Below are 22,960 nucleotides of genomic sequence, written 5' to 3'. Positions count from 1 at the left end.
AATGTGCAAGTTTTGATCCCTCACAGAGGCTTTATGCTTGCGAATAAGAGGTCTGTTGCTTGTTTATGTTTTAAAATTGAGTTTGAAAATAATTGAAAAAGCTTTCTATTTTCTTGGAACAATGGGAAAATAAGTCATCTCAAGCAAGCTGCCAAACACATGAAAAAGACATGAATACATAAACATTGAACATCTTGATGGTACACTGACGATGCACAGGTTTTGTTTGTTTGTTCCTGTTTGAGTGTGTTATCCCGAGGGCATGACGTATGTTGGCACCTAACAGTCTGGATATTCAGATGAACCCCATCTGGTTTGAAGTGGTCCTTACAGTTCCATACATAGTATTATTTTCGCGTTGACATGACTATCATTCACAAATCGGTCTCATGTGAGTAATTGCACAAAACATCTTCGAAAGAACTGCCTTTATTTAAATAGTTGATCTTTTCTGCACAGTTTCTGCGTTTGTAGCCCTAAAACGAAACCGGAAGTAACAGGACGGTTCTTCTCTTGGTGTAATCTTCGGATGGTCACCACGCGGAGGGGAAAAAGAAAAAAAAAAGACTTCCCATGATGCTTTGCTCGTCATGGCGGCGCCCATGTGTCGGCGTGTGTGTGTAAACAGCTTGAACATCGGCTGCTTTAACAATTAAAGTTAAGGTTTCGTGCGTCGTTTTAACAGCGCGACAGTTTTTCGCAGTTTAATTTTTCACTTTCCATGCGACGAGTTAAAGATGAAGGTCAAATCCAAGTCATCGTATCACAAATCTGAGAACACCTACAGGGTAAGTCCAGCAGCATGAAGATAAAACATTACAGCAATAACCTTAAAATCCTGTTTCTCTCAAACCACCTTTGATAAACCCCTAATGTCAAATTGTGTTCAAGTTGCCAAACAAATATACTGTAAAATTTATGTTTTTACCCAGATGCATCACATACAATGGACTGTAACTGTAAAAGTCATCTGATTTCTGTCTTCCAGTTTCTCACTTTTGCTGAAAGGCTTGCCAATGTAAATATCGATGTCATCCATCGTATTGACAGGACGGGATCATATGCCGAGGTTTGGAGACTCATAATAATTCGATTTCTGTTTGTATTAATTGCTCATGCATCTTGATTCATTCACTGCGTGTTTTTGTGTTATTACAGGAAGTAGAAACATACTTCTCAGAAGGACTGACAAAATGGAGAGATCTAAACTTGACAGAGAATTTCAGTATGTATTGCATTTTCTATTGTATGCTCACTATACACCGGGGCACGTGGACCAATCAGCTTTGATAGAAAATGTTATTATTGGTTTAATCCCACACTTTCTAATGATTTTCATATTAGAATATGCTATTGTTGATTTATGTTTTATTCATAGGCATTAAACTCTTGATTTGGGTTGAAAAAAAAATCTCTGGTGCCCCTCAGGGGAAGCCTGCCCCGCTCACTGGTTTTAATGTGATGCCTTTCCTTTGTAGCTACATTTTTGAAAGAGGTGTCCAACAAAAGCCAGTCGTTCAACATGCTGGTTTTTCACCAGAAGTCACTAGTAGAAAGTCTGAAAACTCACTTGGCTGTCAAGGACAGCCTGGCCTACCAACCACTGCTGGAGTAAGTAATCCCCACATTATTTTAGTACAGTTTTGTTGCTTTGAAACTAAATAGGCTAATTTGTCTTTGCCCCCCCCCCCCCAGCCTGGTGGTGCAGCTGGCCAGAGACCTACAAACTGACTTCTATCCTCACTTCCCCGACTTCTTCGTTCTGATCACTTCCCTGCTGGAAACGAAAGACACAGAGCTCCTGGAATGGGCTTTCACCTGCCTCTCCTACCTCTACAAATACCTGTGGAGGGTCATGGTGAAGGACATGAGCAACATCTACAGGTGAGCTGAGCGTTTGTCTGATGTTAGGGGGAGACGTCTCCACTTGGATGTTGGCGTTTCAGGTGGAAAGCTGGAAACAGTCAAACTAATAAATCACGCACTTGTGCCGGTTACAGTTACAGTGTCTTCAGTTTGGTTTTATAGAGTCACTGTATTTTCTTTCCACACAGTATGTACAGCACCCTCCTGGCACACAAGAAAGAGCACATCCGCAAGTTTGCAGCCGAGAGCTTTGCTTTCTTGATGAGAAAGGTGTGTAGCTTGTCTGTGATCAAAACCTATATTTCTTTCTCATGATTGTCAAGCAAAATTAAGTTATTATTGATGGTTGTTCCTCTCTTAAATACATTTTTTTCCCCCAGATTTTATTTGTTTCTATCATAAACGGATGCTTGACTTTGTCCCACAGGTTCCTGACCTTGATGCCTTGCTCAGTCATGTGTTCTCAGACTTGGAGCAGCACCCCGATAAGGTGGAGGGAGCCGGCCAGCTGCTGTTCGACATGTGCAAAGGAGTCCGAAACATGTTTCATTCCTGTGCTGCAACTGTGAGCATCTTTAATTGCATCTGTTTATTCCATGTGCCGATATATTGAATTCAAGTTGAACCTGTCGCCTCTGGTGTTTATTTTTTATTGTGTGCTTGTTGTTGCATTATGGCCAATGAGAAGTTCAAGATTTCAGAGGCTGATTGATGTTTCTCCCAAGCAGTTTTATTTCTGCAGGAGGGGTGTAGGAGTACCTAATAAAAAATAGGGAGTTCTGAAAAATGAGCGGCCGTGGGATGCGGTATTGCCCCAGATATGACACAATTACTGCTGGCGGGCCACTACTATTTGATCAAGATAAAAGCAGGTTGAGATTGGTAGAAACTGTGCATTCAGAACCGAACAGACTGTGAGTGGCTGCAGGCACAAGTCAGGGATTGGGATTGAAAATAGGCTGACCTCGACACAGCTCTCAGGGTCACACCTGTGTGACCTCTGCTTTGCAAAGTTTATTGTAGTTTCCCTCATAACTCCTGAAATATCCTCATGTCGTGTTTTCTGCGTTCCCATCTTTGCAGACTTTCCCTGTGGCCTTGCAGAAGCTGGGTCCCACCACCAGCCGCGGGGCGTCTCTGCCGTGCGACGCCGTCAGAGACGCTCTGGATCACATGGTCCAGGCTGCAGCCAGTCATGTGGACAGAGAGCACTTCCTGGTTTTGTGGGAGTGCCTCCAGGTAAGGCAGCAGATACAGTACAGAAAAAGTCTTGTTTGTCCATTTGGAAATTGTATTTGATGTTGACTTGTCTTCATGTCGAGGCTGCTGTTCTGGAGGTGTTGGCCATCATATCAACGAAAGGAGAAGATGCGCAAACGGCAATGGAGCAGCTGGAGAGGCTGCTGTTCATTTACCACACCCTGGTGTCCCACAGGGACGGAGCCAAGATCACTAAGCCAGAGAATGTTTGTCAGGCAAGAGGAGATTTGTCATATTTTACTGCAATTGAATTAGGGCTGCCTGATAGATTGCAAAATAGTCATTATATTGTGATATCGACACCATTGTTTAATAGAGCATCTTTACCTGATGTCCTGCAGTCCTATTTGAATGTGTCACATTCTGTGTTGTTTGGCTTTCAGACTGTGCTTCAATTGATCCAGAGCTCGTCTCTGTCAGCCTCCTGCTACCGTCTCGTCCTCCAGATCACCTCCTCTCTGCTCCTCGGGGAGAACGTCAGCCTACCCAGAGCACTTATACAGGACACTGTTCAAAAGGTGTGTTCACAATCAGTCCAACTCAAACAAACGTTGACAAGCTTCCCGGAGCTCACGAGTATTGCTTTCAACGACCTCCTCCAGGTTCTCCGCAGCACAATAGGCCACGATCTGATATTGGAGTTCACCAAGGAGATGTTCACTATGAAACAGTTTGAACAGGTGCAGTCTCGCTCGAATGTATTAATCTCATTTATGTATTTATCCGTCTGAGTCGCCCTCACTCTAACCTTCTCCTCGTCCCCACCCGTCCTCCAGCTCTTCCTCCCCAGCCTGCTGCGCTTAGCCTCCGATCTGTTTGGCCGCAGCGACGCCCTGTCGCACCACAGTGGCCTGGACGTGCTGGTCAGTCTGATCCTCGTCAAAGCCCCGCCCCCTACCGACGGCTCCATGGCTTTTGAGACCTACCCGCTGCTCTTCATGGGACAGAGGTGGGACACAACAATATCCCTCAAACTGAAAATAATCTTTGAATATTTGTGAAGTGAAGTGTTTTTTTTTGTTTGTTCTAAAGCATTAAGGAGGCTGGAAAGGCGAATGCAGCAAGGTCCGAGCAGCCTGCCGTGCCCGAGCTGGTGCTGTCGCTGATCCCACCCCCGAAGGACGAGAAGGAGCCCATCACCGACCTGTCTCTGCCTTGGTCCGCCCTGGTGCTGCTGCCACACCTCAGGTAGCATCCAGATTCATTACTCAGCAGTAAAGACACATCTGTTTGTATAACAGTGAGAAAAAGGACACTGACTGTTGTTTGACGTATGCTTCCCTCAGACCTTTAGCTCCAGCGAGCATTGTTCCTGCTGTGACGGCGTTTTTAAACCTCCTCCTGTGTGAGATTGAGGCGGAAAGAATGGGAAAAGGTTTGTGATGGCCTGTCATGCTTTTATTTTAATTTCAGAGTTCCTGCACATTTTAGTTCCTTTCCGAGCTGGAAAATCAATAAAACACTAACGTCTGCTTGTCCTTTTTAAATTGTCCAATGCAAAGTGAAGTGTTAATAATGAGTATTGCTGTTATTTGTCTTCTGCCAAACCTCCAGCTGCTCTGTTTGTGGCCAGACAGGCTCTGAGCTGCCTTCTCTCTCTGGACAGCTCGGCCCAACATTTCTTACCCATCACGACCGACAAGATAAACTCAATGCTGCGGTGAGCGTTTTCATTGGAATATGATTTATTCAACTTATGAAATTCTGAGCTCTTCACCTTTTCTTCTCCCCCGTCATGAGCAAATGTGAGTGTGGTTTCTGTGTGCATGGATAAACAGTGAGAAGGGGCGCCGAATACCAAGCCCTGAGGTGTTCCCGTGTTCAGGACGACTGGATCCTGTAAATCTTTGACACTTTGCGCTCGAATCCATGTAATAATCAGGACTGTTTCTCCTTGTCGCAGGATGTTTCCCACTGACCTGTCGGCTCTGCTGCTCGGAGACTTGTACTACACCCGCCTGTCCCTCAGCGGTGTCTCTGAGCACCTTTCCAACAATGCCTTGCAGGAGCTCTACCAGATACTACATGCCAACCTGTCCTCCAATATTTCTAAAGTACGTCCGTCCTCTCGGAACAAAGGGCTAATTTTGAATTTTAGATGAAAGTTGTGAGTATTAAAGTGATAACTTCTCCGTTCAGATCCGCCTGCTGACTCTGCGGATACTCTCCCAGTTCGAGGCTGAGCTCCCTCCGCAGGCTGAGGTACTGGTACTTCATTCTGGTAAATCGCAACCTTGTGAGCTTGTGTACTTATTTGGGTGCCGCTCGGTGCAGGGTGAGGAGAACGTGGAGGTGCAGCCGGTGTTCGCCGTTTGCCTGCAGGCCGAGCTGGTGCCGGCCTCCGTGCAGGACTACAGAGAAAAGCTGCTTCACCTCCGGAAGCTGAGGCATGACCTGGTGCCTCGAAGCTTGCCGCTCGGGCCGCCTGGAAGCTTCCAGCAGGTAGAAAGAGAAGCACCGTGACACTCAAGAGTTATGTTACCACGCAACAACAAAAACAAACCACAGTAAAAACGTCATGATGAGATTGAGGCTCAGGTGTAATGTGTAAGCCTCTTTGTTTTGGGGAGGATTTTGGATGAGCTGCAGGTGTCTAACAGATCTTTTTTTAATGAGACTTGTAAACACACCGATGCAATAATCGAGCCTGCTGAAAATAAATGCATGAACAAGTTTCTCTGAATCTGGTTTGGCCAGAAATCCTCAAACTCCTGCAATACATTTTGGCCTGAACCTACAGTTGTCATGATGCATTAAATAAAAGCCGTCTGCATGTTCATTTCAGCTGTTTTGCCGCTTCTTCTCTGTGTCATTAGTTTGTAAATCTGCGTCTTTAAAGAAGCGGTAACCAAAGAAAGTTTCCTTGTTCTTCAGGTGCCTTTACGATATCTCATTGCAATGCTGTTCATCAACTTCAGGCCACTCTGGGACGCAGTCATTGAACTTCTCGTGTAAGTGGAAACGATATCCCGCACGTCCACGTTTGATGCCGACTCGTCGGTAACTCTCTCCGCACGTGAACGTGGTGTTTTTGACAGGACCCATGCCAGAGGAATGGACAACAAGGACTTCTGGAGGGTGTACCATGAACAGCTCGAGATGGTTGCAGGCCTAGCTGGTGAGGATTGGGATGCGCCGCATTGTTCTAAAGTGTTAGAATATCACCAGCAGATAGAATCTCGAACTGAGATTTTTTTCATTTGTTGGTGTCGTAGAAAAAGAGCTGCGGGAGGATGACGCCGACGACGAGGAGGAGGAAGAGCTGTGTCTGCAGAGCGAGCCCGGCTGCGACGTCATTGAGAGCGGCGACGTCGGGGTGCAGTTCCTGGAGCAGCTGAAGTCGACCTCTGACCCCAGCGAGAGAACCGACTTCCCCAACTTCCGCGGGCTGCTGTGGCGCGCCATGGCCCAGTTCCCCGAGCGGGTGGAGCCGCGCAGCCGAGAGCTGAGCCCGCTGCTGCTCCGGTTCATCAGGTGGAGGGAGGAAACGGTTAGCAATGTGGCTGATGCACATCAGGCCGATATTTACGGTTTCGTCTCGTTGGCAGGAATGAGTTTTTCTCCTCCGACTTGCTGGTGGCACCAACTCAAGATCTGAGGAAGAGAGACGACGCAGTGCAGGAGGAGTCAGGAGCCGGTGTAGAGATGGAGGAAGAGAAAGAGGAAGGGGAGGACGTGGAAGAGGCAAGCAAACAGCAGAGGAAGGGACCACCGAAGAGAGCCGCCGCCAAGTAAGACATGAGAACACGTACATGTTGAGTTGACTGTGGAAGTTCTCACTCTTTCAGCCCTGATGAAGAACTGAGTTTAAATCTGGTCGGTTTCAGTAAAAATTGGCCTTGAATTATTCTTAAATCCTTCATACCAGGGCTGTCAAACACATAGTGTTATTTCAGCCGATTTTAATGAAACCTTCAGGTGCAAAATACAGCGAAATGTCCGAAATGCTTCTTCAATAACTTACATCCTGCATGTTTTTACAAAGTCACCCTGACAGCATGACTTTGAGGCTTGTTTGATAGCCAGTAGGTAGCTAACGTTCATTGGCAGCATGGCCGATATCTTAGTTGTGCCCATTACTCTTAATAAATGTGTTTTGAAAGACATCATGTGTATTTTTGTGAGGTGCCCCACTAATAGTCAACAAAATTATTCTAACCACAAAGCAGTTGGAATGGCACCAAAAACGTCAAAATTTCAGTAGAAGAGGTTTTTACAACACACACGTAGTTTATTTGGTTTGGGATTATCGTCAGCACATCTCAAAGTCGTCTTATTGAACCTCTTTGAAAGGAAAAATCCATGTTGTGTCTCTCCGTCAGTGCGACTTTTGCCTAATTCGTCCTTTTTCTTTCACAGACAACTCATCACCCATATGAAATTGTTTGCCAAATTCACCAACCCTCGTGCTCTATATCTGGAGAGCAGCCTCAGTGAGCTCTACAACCAGGTAACACGCACACACGCACACATATACACGGTCTTTAATGTAAGTTTCATACTGTATTGTATTTTTTTTCTTTTAATTACAGTAAATGAGTGTCAAAAGGATAATTTCCTTTTTAATAGTTTGTCATTTAGTGCATTATTAGTAACTGCACATTAGTAGATGGGTGGGAAACTCCTCAGTTTACTGAAGCGGCGACAGTAAGTGAACGTAGTACAGAGGGCTGATTGACAAAATGTATTTTAGAATCCGGAGGGACGTCAACATGACTTCAACACTCCAAAATATTAGAGTGTTGCGCAACACTTCAAAGCGTTGTGATTGATTAGTACTTTTAACATATCTCGGTCCAAAAAATCTAACAAATACGTGCCCTCCTTTTCTCTCCATCATCAGTTGCTCTGCCATCAGGACCAGCAAATTCAACAAGTGGCTCTGGAGTGCGTTCTCACGTACAAAGACCCCAACGTGGTCCCGTACAAGTAAGGAAAAAAACTGATGTGCATCATAGGGATACAGTATCAATCTGTGGTCTGTGTCTCCTCTTCAATGGGCTCGTTGTGAGCCTCCTTGATACCTTGACTGGTGTCATCGTCCGTCTATGGTCACACGTGGAGGAAGGCTGACTCCCACCTCCGATCAGACTCACATTGGCCTCTGTTATCAAGCTGTCCATTTACCAGACTTTAAAGCCACATGCAGACAGACGGGCACTTCCAGGGGAAGTTTTGTGTTGCATGTGGTTATATCTTGTAGTGCTCGGCTCAGGAACAGGGTGTCTCATTTATCTGTAGACAGGATGGTGATGGAAAACCATGTGGCCACGCTGTTCTGGAAGTTTTCATGTTTCTGTGGTTCAGTGATCCAAATCTCACATAAGACACCGTGTTAACATTCTTTAGACCAAGAGAAAATAAGTGTTTTCAAATAGAGTTTTGAATCCTGTTTGTGTGTGTTTTCAGGGAGAATCTCGAGAGGCTTCTGGATGACAAACACTTTAAAGAAGAGATTGTTCATTTCAACATCTCTGAGGAGACGGGGGTGGTCGAGGCCCCCCACAGAGGCAGGCTCATTCCACTGCTCATGAGGTACTGTATCCACAAAACACTGGATTGTCTCAAAGTTATTTCAGTCAGCCAGTGTTAAATCTGAATTTTTAAATAGATTTAAAACGAGAACCAGCAGTTTACTTATTCACAGCTGCCTGGACCATCGTGCACATTTGGTGTTAGACTAATACGTAACAATTTTGTACTCTGCGTCAACTGGCAGAGTGTCACGTTGCCATGACGACAAAGCATGTAGAAAGGGGCTGGGTTCACCAGTGCCTAACTAATTTTACTACTCTGGCTTTTTCAAGTCAAACTCAGAAAACGTAACCGCCTTGACTTTCAAACCGTCCGCATGAAAGAAACACAAACATTGTCCTTGATTTCTTGCATTATGCATTTCTTTTGAAAACACCTAATTGATCAGGGGAATAATGTTTGGAGTAGAGATCAATATGATGGCGAATAAAGATAATCAAGTTTTATTTAGATGCGCAAACAAAAAGTTAGTTTATGGTTTTAATTGCTTCAACTTGTGTGGACTCGTTTTAAAATTGTAATTTTAAGTGTGTCGCTGTTTCTATTTTTACTGTGTGCTTGTAGCACTTTGAGAATTTATTATTATTATCATGATTATTATTACTTAATTAATTAATTAATATATATAATTATTGTTGTTCTTGTTATTTTCCTGCAGTAGCACAATTATTAAAAACTATTGAGAAGACATTTAAAATCTGAAAGCGTTTGCAAACATCCTCCTGATAGTGTTTTATTGAATAAATGCTCATTCACACTGTTTTGCCTTTTACAAACCACCAGGAGTAGCCGGAGTTCTTCATTCGGCAACAAACAGCTTTAATAAGAAAAATCCAGTAATTTTTTTTTTTAACGTGGTTTTGTTTTCTGTATACTTATGTTGTCCAGTTTTCAAACTGAGCTTTTCTGCTTGCTGTGTCATGACACAGGATCCTTTATGGCCGCCTGCGCACAAAAGCTGGCAGTAGGTTTCAGGGGAAGTCGACCGCGGGCTCCCGGTCTTCCATCATCCTGCGCTTCCTGGCAGGCTGCCAGGCCGAGGAGCTGGGGATGTTCATCGACCTGCTTCTGGAGCCCGTCTGCCATCACGGCCGAGGTAGGCCACGTCTGTGGTGGAGATTTTCCCGCTCATGCGTCTGGTTTTCTAAGAAGCGAAATGTCTCGGTGACTGTATGTTTGGGCTCTTTGTCCTGACAGAATACTGCGATTCATGCACAGCAGTAAGATCTAATCCTGTGATCAGAGGATGTATCAACAGGGACAGAAAAATCTGAAGGCTGTGCATATTTTTCAATGTTAAATTTTTCAATGTTGGTTAGTTTAGTTGTCAAACAGCGTTTGGTAGAAACTGTTAGTTCTCCTTGATGGTGATGTTTCCTGTAAAAGGGTCAAATATTTCATGTTCTTCTTCTGCTGCTGTTTATTCAAAGAGACGTTTCTTCAGTTGATTTTTCCGGACAGAAATGTGAAAAAACTTGATCACCTGTGTGTTTTCAGGTTCGTGCCTGGAGGCAGTGGAGAGGGCGGTAGCAGAAACAGATCTGGGCGCCGTCTTGCCGCTGGGCCGCCACCACAGCCTGCTGAACATCATCAACGTGGTGATTCAGAAACTGGGCCACCTTATCCACGGGTACCTGCCCAAAGTGCTGCAGATCCTGCTGTGTCTCACAGCGTCTGTGTCCACCGTGCTGGACAGCAGGGATCAGGTAAACAGGACGGCTCGTTCACATTTATCTCGTTTCTCCACGGCGTGAGACTGTAAAGCCTTATTTGTGCTTTCTCAGCTCCGAGCAGGTTGCATCAGTCCTCTGAAGAACCTGAGGCGACTCAGTATCTTGAGGATCCAGGACTTCTTTGATGACTTCGACTCGTACAGCTTCAGCCCGGATGAGCTGGACGCTGTGTTCCAGGGTGTGGTCTGGCCTCAGGTACAAACACCGTTATTGATTGTTATCGCATGTTTCCTCTGTGCAGGCAGCTCTACTTCAGCTCTGAAGTTTGATTTTTGTCGCAGGTGTGTCGTCTCCCGACAGAGAGCACTTACTCGCCCACCCCTCTGCTGAAACTGATCCGTGTGTGGAGTAAAAACTCCCGGTGAGCCTCCGGCTCACCTCCATCACATCGTGCTACATGTTAGTCAACAAATTAGAAAATAATAATCCGATTCCTCCCCCGTCTGCTTCAGGTACTTCCCCCTCCTGGCCAAGCAGAGGCCGGACCACCCAGAGTGCGACGTCCTTTTAAACGTCTTCGCCCTCCTCTCGGCTAAGAAGGCGTCCCACGCAACGATCACCATGGTGATGGACATAACTGAATCCCTCGCAACTGCAGAAGACTTTGTCGCCTCCGACACCGAGACGGAGCTGACGGTCAACGGCTGCGTATTGCCACAACCTGAGGAGGGCGCTCTCACCTCTACAGGTCAAACTGAAACAAATGACCGCAGTCAGTTTCAGTGGAATCACCATTACTGCACTTCTCTGCAGTTTGATAAAACATGCACATTGTTGTGTCTCACCCAGATGCTTTAAGTCAAGGCTCCAGACTGCTGCTGCCCCACGTCTCCACCCTGTTCCTCTACCTCAGCGGAGTGGTGCGCAATACAGACCGGCTCAAGAAGAAGAAGTTCAGAGCTCAGGTGGCCAAAGAGCTCAACATCCTCTCGAAGTGAGCCACAATCATTCATACTATTCTGCTTACAATAGAACTAATGCAACATGTCAGATATTTGACCGTTACACAACATGCTCTATAAAAAGACACAGTGGAATTAGAAGTACTGTTGATTTTTATTTATTTATTTTTTCTAAACTGTTTTTTTTCCCCCAACATCTCAGTCAGTTGGTGACAAATCTGACTTGACATGAAAAGGCGTATTTTAGAGATGCATAGTCTCAACTATAAAGTCAAAAGGTCAAAGATATATATTTTTTAAGTATTATCGAAATAATTGAACATCTCACTATCTGTACTCACCACTATGGTCAAGCAATTTGATTATCTGGAGGTGAAATGGTACACTTTTTCTGAAACTGAAGTAATATTACCGAGTTGTTTCTAGAAGAGAGGGGAGGCGACACTTTCTCCCTTTCTCTTCCTTTCTTTCTAATACGTGTTGAAATTTCTATTGAATTGACGTTTGGATCATTTAGTCAGAAAATCTTTGCCTTTCTTTTTCAACTTTTAAAAAGTGGGGTTGTACCTTTTGTTTTCTTTATCCGTCTTCATCTGTAGAGTCCAATGTGTTCTGAAGTAATGATTTGGTTTGTGTCCCTCTCCTTTTATTCCAGACTCAGTCGATTTGTTACCGAAAAAGAGCAGAGCGCGATGCTCATTGGCCTGCTGCTTCCTTACCTCCAGAAATGCAAAAACCCACAAGTGAGTTTTTTCTTTTATTTTCTTTACAGCTTTTCATCCACTGATTTATTTACCCAGATTCCCAACCCGAAGCCTACATATCTCTTTCTGATCCATTCAAATTTACAACCACACTTAAAGAGCCAATTCTAGTAACTTAAGCCATCATGCAACATATCTGAAATTAGTTTTTTTATTTTCTATTCAGGCAAGTTATGTTTTCTGCACTTCTAAAACACTGCTGATCTAAACTGCCAACGTGTATGAGATCAGAAAGAAAAGAAGTGGAAAAAGTGTTTTCAAAAGTTCAAATCCCCAAACAAGGACATTGGCATCATGCCAGCTGGTGTTCATATACAAGTCATATCGCGATTGCAATACTTGACAACCATAATGTTTTATATTGAACTGATATTGTGCGACCTTAGAGACAGCAAGCTTCTTACTGCAACGTGTTGTTAATTCAATATCTTTGTTTGGTTTTTTTTTAGATAGTTTTTGACTAAAAACAACTTCTCAATATTGCATCCTGGGCTCATTTTCAATTTGCTCTATTTTTAAACATGTGTTTTCTACCTATGTACAAATATTCCAGTTGCCGTTTAGTTCTCCCTTTACATGCACACAAACATGGTATGGAATCCGTGTGTGTTTCAGGAGACAGAAATCGACATTCTGGCCACCGTCCAGAACCTGCTGCGACAGTGTGTGCAGCCCTCCACCTTCCTGAAACCCCTCAGCAAACTCTTCTCCATCATTCACAACAAACTGCCCCGGCAGGCCCTCACCAGCGTCTTCCAGGTACAGCAGAGAAAATGCACAGTGGTTTTTGGTTGAACACCAGATACTTCAAGCTGTTTACTGTTGTATAGTTGAACGTGATTAACAATGTGAAGCCCCCTGGGGACTGCTGATGCGGTGGAAAACCATTTTATCAGTCAAGTCCATTTACTATTTCACATACTTTTTTGTGCTACTTTGTTGTCCAGACTTTGTCGGATCTGGACCCTTCACTCACCTACATCACTGATGTAGCCACAAAGGTAAGATCACTGAGGCCACTTTAGACTCCAGTGGATCTATTGGTGTCACATTAAAATACAACAACCAGCTGCCTGTCTTTATCTCGTTCCCTTCAGCTTAACGCGTTTGACAGCCGCCACTTGGATGAAATCTACTTCGACGTGCGTCTGACGGGTTTCCAAAACGCCACCAAGCACATCAGAGACATGCAGACTGTGGACCTTGACTTCATCAACATCATCATGCACAACTGTTTCCATACATACGAGGTCAGTACTGATATATTGGCTAAACCTATAATACCGCCCCTATCCGTTTCATGCACATATTTACTTTCTGTTGATGCAGATCGGTGACATGTCGCTGGCAGACAACGCCACCTTGTGTCTGTCCGCGGTGATAACCCAGCTTGCGGCGGTCGGTGCCGGAGAGCAAATCTACAAGGACGTAGTACAACACACCATCCTTGATGCTGTTCACAAGGGACTTCGCAATAAAACTGAGGTGCAAATTCAGTTTTATCTCACTGCTTTTTACATTGTCAATTCTCTTCACCCGATATGAAGCAGGTCTAATCTTTCTGTAATCCTACTAGAATGTGCAGCATGAATACACATCCATACTGGCCTGCCTGGTGAAAACCTTCCCCACCAAGAAAGAGTTCAGAGACCTGGTGCAGCTCACCAACTACAATGACCTCGAGTCGGACTTCTTCGAGCACATGAAGCACATTCAGGTGAGGAAGACTCGTCGTTCCTTCTCTGTCCTCTGTTTGTTCCTGCACTGTGCTCCCGCCAAGTATCATCTTATTTTTTTGAGAACTATTTACAATAACTATAATGTCTCCATGTCTAGATCCACCGTCGTGGTCGTGCCTTGAGGAAGCTGGCCAAGCAGCTGACCGAGGGGACGGTGACGCTGACACCTCGGTCGATGCAGAATTACATCATGCCGTACGCCACGACCGCCCTGCTCGACGAGAAGATGCTCAAGGTGGCTGAAGACTAAAGAAATGTCTGAGCGAAAGGTGGAGTTTGTTTTTGTTTGTGTTTGTCTCACCCTTCAATCTGCCCCCACCGCAGCATGAGAGCATGACGTCCGCATCAGTGGAAGTAGTGGGTGCGGTGTGTCGCAAGCTGACCTGGTCCAAATACCTCTACTACCTCAAGCAGTTCATCCACATCCTGCAGACGGCACAGACTGACCAGAAACTGGCCGTCAGGTTGGTTTCATTATTTGTGTGTGCTTTAAGCAAAAAGCACTTTTGGGTTTGTTGATTTTCAATCACTTAAATCCTTCTGCTGATCAATTTATTTGTTTTGTTTTCTTTGACATGATCGTCACCAGTTTGCTGGTCACTGTACTCGAGGCTTTTCATTTCGACCACGAGACACTCAGCAAAGAGATGGAAGCGGCCAAAGCCAGAGAAGGTCGGTGATTATTAAATTTGCTTTCGCAAATTTTTCCAGCTGGAGCCAATCCCAGCCGACTTTGTTGAACTAGTGAAAATACACTGTGAATCGATCTTAAGTTCATCAGAGGGCAAACACAGGCCAGGACTCAAATTATCTGCAAGACGATAGTACTACCCATTTTTAGCATCATTGTGTACAGAAAGAGACCTTGCTCGTCTAAATATCTTCTACATAAAGAAAAATGTATGTTTTTCTGTGTTTGATCAGCTGGGATTGTCTCGATTGAGCCGATTGAGGAGGAAGATGCTGACCCATCTGATGTGAGCGATAACGAGGAAGAAGAAATGGAGACCAATGCGAAAGTTGCTTCTGCCGATGTCCCAATGGAAACGGACCAAGCTGAGAGCGAAACCAATGGCACCACAAAAGAAGGAGCTACCGTTAAAGACAAGGGACAGCCAGTGTCCAGTTTACCCGCCGCAACCAGCGGGCTGCCGCAGAGCAGAGAGGAGCTGGCGGCTCTGATCAGTGCAATCCACCGGACCGTGAGCGACAGCGTGCTGCCCCGTCTGCACAAGTGTATCTCAGCGAAGGTACGAGCTGCACAACACGTCACGACCTCAGAAGGAGGAGCTCAGCAGCAGTTTGTCAGTGGGAGTGCGTGTCTGTTTTAGGTAAAGCGTGACGACGAGCACAAATCAGTGAAGTCGAAGGATATGAAGGAAGAGGAGGTGCTGCGCATACCTATAGCGTTTGCCATGGTGAAGCTAATGCAGACTCTCCCCCCAGACATTATGGAGGCCAACCTACCCGGGTAGGCAGCCATTTTAACCACACACTCTTCATCCCGTCTGTTTGTGACTTCCTTAAATTGGAGATGAGAAAACCAATTTTTTTTGTTTCCCAGGATTCTGATCAAAGTTTGTATCCTGCTGAGGAATCGTTTCCAGGAGGTTCGTGACGTGGCCAGAGGAACCCTGATAAAGATCATCGAGTCTTTAGGCTGCAGGTATCTGCAGTACCTGCTCAAGGAGATGCAGGGGGTCCTCGTGAAGGGCTACCAGGTGAGAGGCCTCACGCACACTGGCAAACATGGGAAAATGGACATATTTGTTGTTAACATTCCCCGACACATGTACTTTAGGTAGGCCTCTAAAAAAAAAAAAGGGATTATCCAGAACATTAAAGCTTTTCACAAACCATGAAAGGAATTGTCAGAGAAGACTCGCCATGTTTAAACTAACAAGCCAAGCATGAGCGTTATTCACAACTCCTGTTTCTTTCCATTGTCGACTCCGTGTCTGATCTGTCTGTTTTCGCCCTCCTCCAGGTCCACGTGTTGACGTTCACCGTGTACCAACTGTTGTCAGTCCTCAGTCCAACGCTGAAGAGCGGGGACCTGGACCCCTGCATGAACATGCTCATTGATGTGAGTCGTTTCTCGTAGATTCCTCTCCTTGTTTTTTTACATTAGAGGTTCATGAATGTGATCTGCATCTGGGTCACAAGTATAGACAAACAGAAAGGGATGAACCTAATGCCACACAAACAATTATGTATATCAAACACGTCTGTGCCTTTTACGAGATATGCCGGATGAAGAACATGTTTTGTGTGTTATGAGGTTAATCGTCTTGTTTTTGTCGATACAGGATCACTTTTTCAAACATAACTCAAACGTTCAATATCTGGCAGAGCTACAATATTTCTGTTTTTGATGACTCCTGTGGGCAAATCTTGTCATAATGACATAATAATGTTAAATGGACACAAAGTTCCATTTGCCTTCTGTCAGTGATAAAAATGTAAAAAAAAAGACCTAACAGTCTCGGTGTTATGATTATGAGAAGTATGCCTGCTGTAGTCTGTCTATAAAGACAGGATATGAACCCTATAACCTTTTAAAAGGCACCTGTTGAAATCACTTTTCTTATCACATTGTGTGATTGTAGGCTTGCCCAAGACCAATAGGTCCAATAAAGTGCAGATGAAAACTCTTAAAATTTAAAACTCCCCAAATAAATTTCTGTAAAACATTGGCTAACCCTTGTCATTTTCTGGGCCAATCTATTTCTAGTTTTGAATGCACCAAAAGAGTCATATCTATGACTCGTATCGTTCTTATCGCTCCTCTTCTGCTGTGTCACTGAGCAGGTTTTTAACAACGAGCTGTTCGGGCCTGTGGCGGAAGAGAAGGAGGTGAAGGGCATCGTGTCCAAGCTGATGGAGGCGCGACACAGCAAGAGCATGGACTCGTACGAGCTGCTGGCGCAGTTCTGCAGCAAGCAGAGCATCACCAAGCTCATACTGCCCCTGAAGGAGGTGAGGAAGGCGTTGAATTTGGGAAACAGAAGACATGCAGTCGATTCCTTTTATGATGGTACTTATTAGATGAAGAAAAAAATTGATTTTAGTTGATATTGCAAAAGCTGGACATGGCCTTATCTTTACTCTCTTGGGAGCATAATATAAATGACCTGACAATTTATATTTATAGGTTTTAGATAAAGTCATACATCCTCAACATATACCACACCAATTCACCAGCTACACATTTTTGGACTGTGAGAACAAACTGGAGTACCTGGTGAAAACCCACTTACACTGTGAGAGAAAATACAAACTCCACTAAGACTCCCAAGCCCATAATTGAGCACCACAATTAACCAGTTCACCATTGGACGACCCCCGTTTATCTTATGATCATTTCGTCTCAGATTCTGGAAACATCATCCAGTTTGAAGGTGTGTAAACGAGTGGGCGCTGTGCTCCGGCGGCTCGTTCTGGGTCTGCTCGTCAACGCTGGCATGACATCCCAGGACATCCTCCTCCTGAGCCACGGCCTGGTCAGCCAGAGCCTGCCGCTGCTCACCAAACGAGACCGGTAGGCACATCTCCCAATGCCACAAATCAACTCAATGTTGTTGTTGTTGTTGTTTTTTCTTAGAGCAGCTCATTCATATTTTTGTGTATCTGAAGGGATAAAGCATCTGTAAAGCCTCCCCCGGATCCCAGACTGCCCCCGCCCAGCTGCCTGCTCCTTCCTGCCGCTCCAAAAAGAGGAGCCCGGAAAGCTCCCGTCAGCAGCCGGACCAACATGCACATCCTGGTGGACGCTGGCCTCAAGGTGCTTCAACAACAGAATTTAAATTTTTTTCAGGTTTTTTGGGAAAAAAAATATTAACTTGTGTGTGTAATGTATTTTTCAGCTGCTCCACCTGAGTCTGAAGAATTCCAAAGTGACGTCCTCCGAGGACACGACTCTGGAGATGCTGGATCCTTTCGTGCAGTTGCTACTCGACTGCATCGACTCCATGCATGTCAAAGTACAAGCGCATATTCCCTTTTCAACTATCAAGTATCGATTGGTGAAAATACTCCTCCCGCATCACCTGTAACCCCTCCTGACGGTTCCTCCCTCCCAGGTGATCACAGAGGCTCTGGTGGCGTTCACTTGGCTGTTGAAGTTCCCTTTACCATCCGTGAAGCAGAACGCCGACCGGCTGACCAAACAGCTCTTTGTCCTGCTGAAGGACTACTCCAAGGCTGGAGCAGCGCGTGGGGAGAACTACCAGCTGGTCCAGAACTGCTTCAAGGTATCTTCCATAATACGCGGACACAATGCAAACACAGCAGGCACACCGACAGACCTTCAGTAAGTGGCACTGTTCCTGTGGACTCGTCTCCCTCCATTCTGCTCCCGAAACAACTGGTACCATTCATAATGCTTTTGTCTCCAGTAAAAGGCACCTCTGCGACTATTTCACTAAACTCCTTTTTTATTGAAGGAGCATGAAAGATGGCTCAACGTCCTTAACATCCACATGAGCTTGTATTTGTAGCGGTGATGCATTAGCGTTGATCTCAGCTGTTTTGTTGCTGTTTGTTCTCATTGTAATTATTTATAAATCAGTTTCTTTCTTTTATTACAGTGCGATATAGATGAAACTTCAGCTGAACATAATGAGTGAATTAGTCTTTAAACTCAAAGCTCAGCCAATGTGTCACAGGAGCATTGACAATATGCATTTATTTAACCAAAGCACTCTTGGATTACCGTGAAGCGCTCTGTGTCTTTCAGGTCATCACAATTCTGGTGAAGAACGTCAAAAGCAACAACATCTCCGAGACCCAGCTTCAGGTGCTGCTGGGATACGCCGAGGAGGACATCTATGACCAGTCGCGTCAGGCCACCGCTTTCGGACTGTTAAAGGTGAAAATGCAAACGTCAGGTCAAAGGTTTGTTTGAGTTTTTCCAGATCTGTACTTTAACGTTTGTGTGTCTCTACTCCAGGCGATTCTGTCCAGGAAGCTCGTCGTCCCAGAGATGGAAGAAGTGTTGAAGAAAGTGGCAAAGTTGTCCGTCACAGGCAGCAACGGCATGATCAGAACTCACTGTCGACAGGTCTGGGACTCTCTTTTTATTCCCCTCTCTGCTGCACGCTGAGCAATTTGTCAGTTTATATATTTCTGCTTTATTGGTTGCAGATTTATTTGAAGTACCTGCTGGATTACCCACTGGGGAAGAAGCTGAAAACTCACCTGAACTTCGTGGTGGCCCAACTGCACTATGAGCACGACACAGGCCGGGAGTCTGTGCTGGAGATGCTGGCATACATCTTCCAGACTTTCCCTGAGGTGTGTAAAACCTCATGTTGATAATCACTGTCACAGAGCGCTGTGGTTGACTTCCATTGTGTTTCTTGTGATTTAGAAACTGCTGACACAGCACAGCGGCCTCTTCTTCGCCCCTCTGGCCCTGGTTGTGATCAACGATGACTCCGCGCGCTGTAAAAAGATGGCTGCCATGGCCATCAAGACTCTGCTCTCGCAGCTGGACGTAAACAGCCAGGACACCCTTTTCTCCCTCGTCAACACCTGGCTGAACGCAGAAAAGGTATCCGTCCTTCCGCCCGCCATTTACCGACCTAACAGCGGATTCACATTAGTTTAGGACGTGTTGGATAAAAACCAACTTGATTGTTCCTTTGGAGTATTATTCCCATCCGTCTGAGCCCCGGTGCCTCTAAACAAGCTCTCGTGTAACACTTGGAACTGCACTTTACAGTAAATCTTCACTGGTGTGCCTGATGTAGCAGTCCTCGCCACTGTCCAGACTTTTTGTACATTTTATCTAAACTTGGCGAGCTCCCAGATGATCAATGTTCCACCGCGATAATCCCAGGGGTGCTTTTAAGCCTGCACTCAGACGATTAGCTCATAAAGCCGTCGACCACGCAGTCTGTTTATATCTTTTCTGATGATACAGTGAAAGCAAAACACACTGAACGGATAAATATATGCAGAAAAAAAAAAAAAGCCAGGGTTTTTTTTTTTCTCTACACTTAGCTCCAGATGGAATTCTAATGTCTCTCAAACTCTAAAATAATTAAAGACCTCATGTTAAATGTACTTCCTGTCCCAGACTACCCTGCGGCGTCTCGGGGCTCAGATTTGTGGTCTGTACGTGGAGGTGGAGGAGGAGAAGTTTTCCCGTCGACTGGATGACCTGCTGCCGCGGCTGGAGAAAGAAATCAATCCCAACAACTATGAGGATGTAAGCCAGTTCAGGAGGGAGTAACTGAAGTTTTAGGTATAAGGCCGAGAGGAAGGGGTTTGTCTTTCATGAACTTTTCACTTTCTGTCTCAGATTGAAGAGGAGCAGGATGAGAAAGGAGCCGACCGGCTCCTCTTCAGCTATTTCAATCTGATCGGTAAACTGGGCAAACACTGCGGCCTGCTGGAGCTCAGCAAGCCCGCCGACACACTCCTTGGTATCTGGGGTAAGCGACCAACACCACCCTTTTAACGTTCAGAGACGGAGCCACCCTCCACTCACGCTCACCTTCTTCTTGGAACGCAATCAGGTCACATCGAAGCCCACTTGCGCTACCCTCACTGCTGGGTGTGGCTGAGCGCCTCGCAGCTCTTCGGCCAGCTGTTTGCAGCTCAGCAGGCGGAGCAGCTGGTGGCCACGTGGAGAGGAGGAGGAGGAGATGCTTCATCAACATCTGCTGCCACCAAGTTCATTACCACTAACCTGGATAAAAGAGTAAAGCCGAGACCTGCTCTGTTTTCCTCTCACCGATCTACTTTCTGCATGCCAAAATAAAAAAATGTTAAAAATCACCTTCCTCCTTTCCCCCACCAGATAAGAGAGCTGGCGTTGTCCTTCTGCCATCAGCTGCAGTCCAAGTTCCTCGACACGGCGTCGGGAGAGCAGGTGCATAAACAAAACCAGAGAACAACCACCACCTCACGTCTCCAGTGATTAATGAGTTTGATTGACTGCTGTCGTCTCACAGGTGATTAAGAACCTGCTGTTTGTCGGGAAGGTGATTTACCTCATTTCCCCCGAGTCCGAGGTCACTTCTGCTCCAGAAGACATAACGGACGAGGGGGAGATGAGGCAGAAAGAAAATGGGGAAGAAGAAGAGGAAAAGGAGGAGGAGGAGGAGAAGAAGAAGCAGACAGAAAATGTGGAAGTAGAAGAAGAGGAAAAGGAGGAAGAGGGTGATAATGACGACCGCCCTCCTTCCCTGCTGTGGCTGATGAAGAAGCTTTCACTCATGGCGAAAAGAGAAGCAGCATATTCTCCCAAAGTTCCCCTCAAGGTTCGTAAACACAGCAAGCGTTCCTATTTTTTATTTATTTTTTTGTGAAACTCATGGATGACTTTCCAGTGTCTCACTTCTGTTTCCTCTTTGTTCCTCAGAGAACGTGTGTGTTCAAGTTCCTGGGCGCGATGGGGATGGACCTGGGGAAGGAACGGCTCGGCCCATATCTGACCACCATCATCACTCCTCTGTACAGAGAGCTGGACAGCACATACGCAGACCAAGGTAGCTGCTCTGAACAGCATTAACAGCTTTTTCTTTCAGCTTCTTTCAACAATCTTCAAATGTCAACCCTGATGGGATGGTGAGACAAATGTGCATCTTTCTCTCACCTCAACACTGATCCAAAGCAAAACTATCAAAACGCGTGAATAAATCAAGAGTGGACAGATTATTGGTTTTAGGAATTAATCCTGCATATGATGAATGTAGCCAACTCAAGGTCGGAGGTGTGTCAATGTGGTCAACTACACAAATGAAATTAGTTTTTTATTGACTGTTTCTGTTAGTAATATATATTTCTTCTTTTGAAGCCCATGTGAAGTGCTGCCACATTTCTAAGGATCACGCGTTTGTGTTATGAGCACCTATAATTAAAAATGCTCTCGACTTTGCAGAGAAATCATCAACCAGACACAAATGTATTTCATTTTTGGTCACTGCCCATCGAAGCCTCACACAGGGACACAACGGTAGTTTTTTCTCAGAATGAAAGGATGAAGGCTTTATTTCACTCCTGTGAAACCAAAACAAAAGCGTGATTAAAATAAAGGCTTAACGTGTTCGTAAAGGAGTAGAAAGAAGCACCGGCTAAATAAGTCCTTTTCTCAATGCAAACAACCAAAAAAAACAAACTGAAGGTCGGAGCATCTTGTATACCAACACCGTTTGTTGTTGCCCCTTATATCCACCTTCTCTAATGATGTTATACGAATAGACCACTTAAACCATATTGATCTGGTCCGCAAAGTGGGGAATAAGACTTCAAACTGTCAGCAGTTGTCTGGTGAATTACAGGACAATATTCAGCAGTGACTTGTGTCTCCAATGCAGATCCCACACTGAAGAACCTGGCGCAGGAGCTGATCGAGCTGCTGAAGAAACAAGTGGGGCTTGAGACCTTCTCTCTGGCTTTCTCTGCTGTCCAGAAGGAGTTTTCCCAGAGGCGAGTGGCTCGCAAGCGACACAGAGCCATGCAGGTATGAACGACGCAGGGTTTGCGCACCCCCCCCCCCCCCCCCCCCCCAGTCAGTCGTCCGTCGCTTTACGTTTGTCCTCCGTCCTCCGCAGGCTGTGGTGAACCCCGACATCGCCGCCAAGAAGAAGCTCAAGAAGCACAAGAACAAGATCGAAGCCAAAAAGAGGAAAATCGAGTTCCTCCGGCCGGGATACAAAGCCAAGAAGTACCGGAGTCACGCCCTCAAAGACCTGGCGATAGTGAAGTGAGCGGCAGAGACGTCCGGGGTCCTCAACATCCTCCAGCTGTAACCGTTTGACTTCAAAATATTCTCCTGGTTTGCAAAGTGAAGCTCAGCTCTGCCATAATGCGATCCATGGTTTCTGAGCTGAAGGAGAGACAGATGCTACACAGCAGACTCTCTGTCTCCCTTGACAACACCAAGTCATTGAATTGCAGATCAAAGCGTTTTTTTTTTTTTAAATCTCCCTTCTATGAACTCGCTGTCGATCTGTGCTTGGAATTTTACCCTGCAGGTAAATGTACGAGTTTTTGTAAATATAACAATTACTGAATTTCTAGTGTACTTACATATTTTTGCCATCTAAACCGGGGCTTCAAACATTTTAGTTCAGAGGTCACATGCCGCCCAAAGTGGCCCAGACCGGTGAAATAGTGCCGAAATAAACTTTTAAAATTTTTACTTTAAA

General features: G+C 45.4%; 1 protein-coding gene across 1 annotated transcript; it reads left to right on the top strand.

Moving 5' to 3' along the window:
* Nucleotides 1–737: 737 nt before the first annotated feature.
* On the top strand, nucleotides 738–22,952 carry utp20 (UTP20 small subunit processome component; the record flags this gene model as incomplete). Its single annotated transcript, XM_080492458.1, has 61 exons — nucleotides 738–788; nucleotides 989–1,069; nucleotides 1,159–1,225; nucleotides 1,479–1,611; nucleotides 1,696–1,884; nucleotides 2,055–2,136; nucleotides 2,294–2,431; nucleotides 2,950–3,105; nucleotides 3,189–3,341; nucleotides 3,510–3,644; nucleotides 3,729–3,806; nucleotides 3,903–4,075; nucleotides 4,159–4,314; nucleotides 4,413–4,501; nucleotides 4,681–4,786; nucleotides 5,030–5,180; nucleotides 5,266–5,328; nucleotides 5,401–5,568; nucleotides 6,001–6,077; nucleotides 6,165–6,244; nucleotides 6,342–6,600; nucleotides 6,675–6,857; nucleotides 7,486–7,576; nucleotides 7,970–8,055; nucleotides 8,536–8,661; nucleotides 9,591–9,757; nucleotides 10,159–10,367; nucleotides 10,446–10,589; nucleotides 10,676–10,755; nucleotides 10,847–11,082; nucleotides 11,184–11,328; nucleotides 11,952–12,039; nucleotides 12,676–12,819; nucleotides 13,008–13,061; nucleotides 13,158–13,310; nucleotides 13,390–13,545; nucleotides 13,637–13,777; nucleotides 13,897–14,034; nucleotides 14,124–14,263; nucleotides 14,389–14,471; nucleotides 14,724–15,049; nucleotides 15,131–15,270; nucleotides 15,364–15,520; nucleotides 15,787–15,885; nucleotides 16,611–16,778; nucleotides 17,174–17,340; nucleotides 17,436–17,583; nucleotides 17,666–17,782; nucleotides 17,882–18,052; nucleotides 18,538–18,669; nucleotides 18,751–18,861; nucleotides 18,945–19,094; nucleotides 19,171–19,353; nucleotides 19,882–20,013; nucleotides 20,107–20,239; nucleotides 20,324–20,508; nucleotides 20,608–20,679; nucleotides 20,762–21,070; nucleotides 21,172–21,298; nucleotides 22,127–22,272; nucleotides 22,364–22,952. 61 exons carry the CDS (start codon nucleotides 738–740, stop codon nucleotides 22,517–22,519), a joined length of 8,478 nt encoding a protein of 2,825 aa, XP_080348584.1. The 3' UTR covers nucleotides 22,520–22,952.
* Nucleotides 22,953–22,960: the final 8 nt, after the last annotated feature.

This window comes from Lipophrys pholis, assembly GCF_963383615.2.
Source record: "Lipophrys pholis genome assembly, chromosome: 22".
Lineage (NCBI taxonomy): Eukaryota > Metazoa > Chordata > Actinopteri > Blenniiformes > Blenniidae > Lipophrys > Lipophrys pholis.
Note: the sequence above shows the minus strand (reverse complement) of the source record. Positions and strands in the feature narration are given on the sequence as shown.